The sequence below is a fragment of the Nematolebias whitei genome, chromosome 18 (assembly GCF_014905685.2).
Source record: "Nematolebias whitei isolate Nwh7 chromosome 18, NemWhi1, whole genome shotgun sequence".
In the NCBI taxonomy this organism is placed as follows: Eukaryota; Metazoa; Chordata; class Actinopteri; order Cyprinodontiformes; family Rivulidae; genus Nematolebias; species Nematolebias whitei.
Genome location: NC_056515.1, coordinates 40,056,256 through 40,060,043, shown reverse-complemented (window position 1 = coordinate 40,060,043; position 3,788 = coordinate 40,056,256). Strand labels below are relative to the sequence as shown.

Sequence of the window (3,788 nt, the reverse complement as noted above, 5' to 3'; positions counted from 1 at the left end):
AACTGGTTTCCTGCAGCTGGACAGATGAACTGGTTTCCTGCAGCTGGACAGATAAACTGGTTTCCTGCAGCTGGACAGATGAACTGGTGTCCTGTCACTCGACAGATGAACTGGTTTCCTGCAGCTGGATAGAAACTGGTTTCCTGCAGCTGGACAGATAAACTGGTTTCCTGCAGCTGGACAGATAAACTGGTTTCCTGCAGCTGGACAGAAACTGGTTTCCTGCAGCTGGTCAGATAAACTGGTTTCCTGCAGCTGGACAGATAAACTGGTTTCCTGCAGCTGGACAGATAAACTGGTTTCCTGCAGCTGGACAGATAAACTGGTTTCCTGCAGCTGGACAGATAAACTGGTTTCCTGCAGCTGGACAGATAAACTGGTTTCCTGCAGCTGGACCTGTTCTGTGAACTTAAACTAAATGAGGATCAAGCAAAAATCAAACATGAATTAAACCAGTGTGTCCAGCAGGTGGCGCTGCTCACCAACCAGTATAAACTCATCTCACTCACCCTGTCAGAACCAGTGTCCCAGTCCCGCGAGGTCAGGGACTCCAGGGACCCACGGTAGTGGTTCGCCCCCAGACGGGTGGTCTCCCATCGGGACAGTCTGGGGCTGTTCTCCCCGGCTGACCCGCCGCCTGTCGGACCGTCGGCCTCCTTGGCGCTGAGCCCGTTGGACTTCAGGTCGCTGTTCATCACCAGCTGATATTTGGGGTTCTGAGGGACGGGCGGGGCTCTGGGGGTGGGGGAGTCCTCCTCCGAGGGGCTGGTGGACCGCTTGTTGGAATCCAGTTCTGAGTCCTGGACAGAAGGAAGGACTTTATCAGGAGGAACTTGAGGAAGAAGAGGTGAAGGAGGAAGAGGAGGAGGAGGTGAAGGAGGAAGAGGAGGTGAAGGAGGCGTGTGATTGTCAGAGGTTTGAAAAGAGAACGGGTCGGAACCAAAGAGACGAAGACAAACATGACGAACATCTGATCATGGTTTCCTGCAAAATGCTCGAGTGTTCTGCAGCGACCCGCTTCATGAAGCTACAAGTGGTCTGGACGAACATCTGCCCAGTCTTTGAACTGGTTTTTCATTCAAGCTTTATTTCTACAGGTTAGTCCCACTGAGCCTCGAGGACTCGTTTAGAGATTAAATCTGATTAAACAAAGTGATGACAACAGTAAACAACCGTTTCAAAATAAATGGAAGAAAGTGACGTGAAAAAACAAAAACCAGGAACGTGTGATGGGTTTAGGGTCAGAGTTCATCCAATCGTAACTGATGACGGAGGAGAATGAAGATCTAGAGACCAGAGCAGATGTTGACTGACACCTTGAATTGAATAAAACAAACAAGAACCCCGTTCATTAAAAGTTTCGGGTGGAAACAAACAATAAAAACGAGCATCAGGTCCTCGTTCACAGCTTTGTTCACATTAACTCAAGTTTTTAAAAAACCAAACGGCAACAAGACGAACGCTCGCAGAGGAAAAGAATCAAAGAGGATTCGTCAGATCTGTCAGGGAGCTCAGTCGATATTGATTAGGATTTAATTCTCTGCAGATCGGCGCTTCAATCACTCAAATTAAAACAAACAGCAAAGCCGTGCTGCGGTGATGTCATCAACCAGAGACGATGGAATATAATTTGATTTGTGCGAGACGATTGATTTTTTAGTTCTTACCAATCCCACGCCAGAGTCCGCCACCGAGTCTCTACCAGAGTCTGCAGTTCGGGGTTTGGGTCGTGGTTTTGACTGGGTCTTCTGAGTGCCGGCCCCGACTGGACAATCGATTCTGGCAGTTATTTTACTAACTGTGTCCTGATTCTGAGCTGGTTCAGTCCCATTCTGTGCCGTTTCTCTGAACGGAGTTACCACAATGCTGGGAACTGGACCCCCGACTTGTCCGGCGACACTCAGCTTGGACCGGCTGGACTTGGACTTCAGCAAGTTGAGCGCCTCCATGGAAACAGACTTCACGACTCGTCTGGGGCCAGAATAAAGCCTCGGTGGTGAACTGGAATACGAGACGTGTTCGGGACCGGAGAACTTCCCGATCAGGTCTTTGACGCTGCCGGCTCGGTGCAGGTTTGGACCTCGGGACAGGTCTACGGCTGGTTTCGTACAGGCGCCTCTCCTGGCCTGCTTTGGTTCTTGGTCACTGTTAGTCAACTGAGGGTTAAGCTGTGATGAAGAAGAACTGGATGAGAAGAGACGAACACAAGACCAGATCCTAAAAACCTGTTGAAGGTCTGAGCCAACAAGTTTCCAAGTTAATAAACTTTTAAAAGTCTCCTCGTACATCCATTAATATAGCCATCGTTTTTAATTTTTTTTAAAAGTGGCTTATGAAGTGGACTCAGGACTGTTAGGGCTAGAACATTTGTTCACCCCAAGCTAACACGTAGCGCCTTAAGAGCTAGGCTACATAAAATGTTAAGATGTTTTTCAAGCCCAAATTTTGTAATTTGTTTAAACTTGTGTAAGATGCTCTTTGTTTTAAATTTTAAAATATATTTAACACTCCTTTCATCTTCCCGTCACACTCTCCTCACTTGTTAGATCATTACCATTCCTGTCTTTAACAAGTCTAACCTGCTGCACATCCTTTCCAGCCTGATCCCTCTGTCTCACCAATCTGTACAAGTCCTTCTCTCCCTCTTTAGTGTCCAGTCTCCCACACAACTCATCATTCATCTTCTGCTTTGTCTTAGCTACCTCCCTCTTTGCTCTACGTCCCATCTCCTTATATTCCTGTCTCCTCTCTTCAGTCCTCTCTCTGTCATATTTCTTCTTGACTAACCTCTTTCTTTGAACATCTTCCTGCACTTCACTATTCCACCACCAGGTTTCCTGATCATCCATTCTCTGTCCAGATGACACACCAAGTACCTTCCTACCTGTCTCTCTAATTACTGTTGCTGTAGTAGTCCAGTCATCTGGAAGCTCTTTCTTACCACCCAGAGCCTTTAACAGCTCCTCTCTGAACTTATCACAACATTCTTCCTTCTTCATCTTCCACCATTTGGTCTTCTCCGTCTTCTTTTAGTCCGTCTGTAAAACTTTAAATATGTCAAACTGCTTAAACTCAAAGGTAGTGCTCCTTCACATTTATTTATTGTAACACTGCAAAGAAACGATGAATAAATAAATAAAACTGGTACAGCTAACTCTGCGCTCTAAACATGTGGAACCTAATTGTTACTTTGTATTAGAATTATTTGCGTTGGTTTGTTTGTAAGTTATCGTTCTTAATAAAAAATAAATAAAAACACTGGATGCTAATTTTTCTAATATTAGCCACAACTTTAGCTACTGGTCATTATTTAAAATTAAAGTTGTAGAACACAATAAAACACACGACTTCAGCCTAAACCTAAACCTTTAGCAGCTAACACTGGACGCTAATTTAGCTAAATTAAAATCCTTTGGACGGGTTAAATATATTGATGTTTATTTTTTTAATCTGTTAGATTTGTCTTCCTGGATTATTGGGCATGTTTCAGGATATGAGCTGAATTAGCTTCCAGTGTTAGCTACAGTGGAAGCTAATAAAGCTAACATTAGCGTTTGAAGCGTCGCTGTTTATACGAACAAGTTGCAAAAGTGTTGATTTGTCACAATTTTAAATATTAAATTAACTAAGATGTTGTGATTTCAAAGAACCTTCCATTAAGTTAAACCAGAATATGATGGTGTTATTTTTACAAAACGTGCATGCTGACTGATTAGATGAATACATAATGACACAAAGCCCTGTGTGTGTGTGTGTGTGTGTGTGTGTGTGTGTGTGTGTGTGTGTGT

General features: G+C 44.5%; 1 protein-coding gene across 1 annotated transcript in view; it reads right to left on the bottom strand.

Moving 5' to 3' along the window:
- LOC119424590 (myosin-9) overlaps positions 1–3,788 on the bottom strand; it is a 41,540-nt gene that overhangs the window by 6,088 nt on the left and 31,664 nt on the right. The window contains exon 8 of the mRNA XM_037692078.1: positions 510–800. Coding sequence (XP_037548006.1) covers positions 510–800 — 291 coding nt within the window. The remainder of the gene's footprint in view (positions 1–509; positions 801–3,788) is intronic.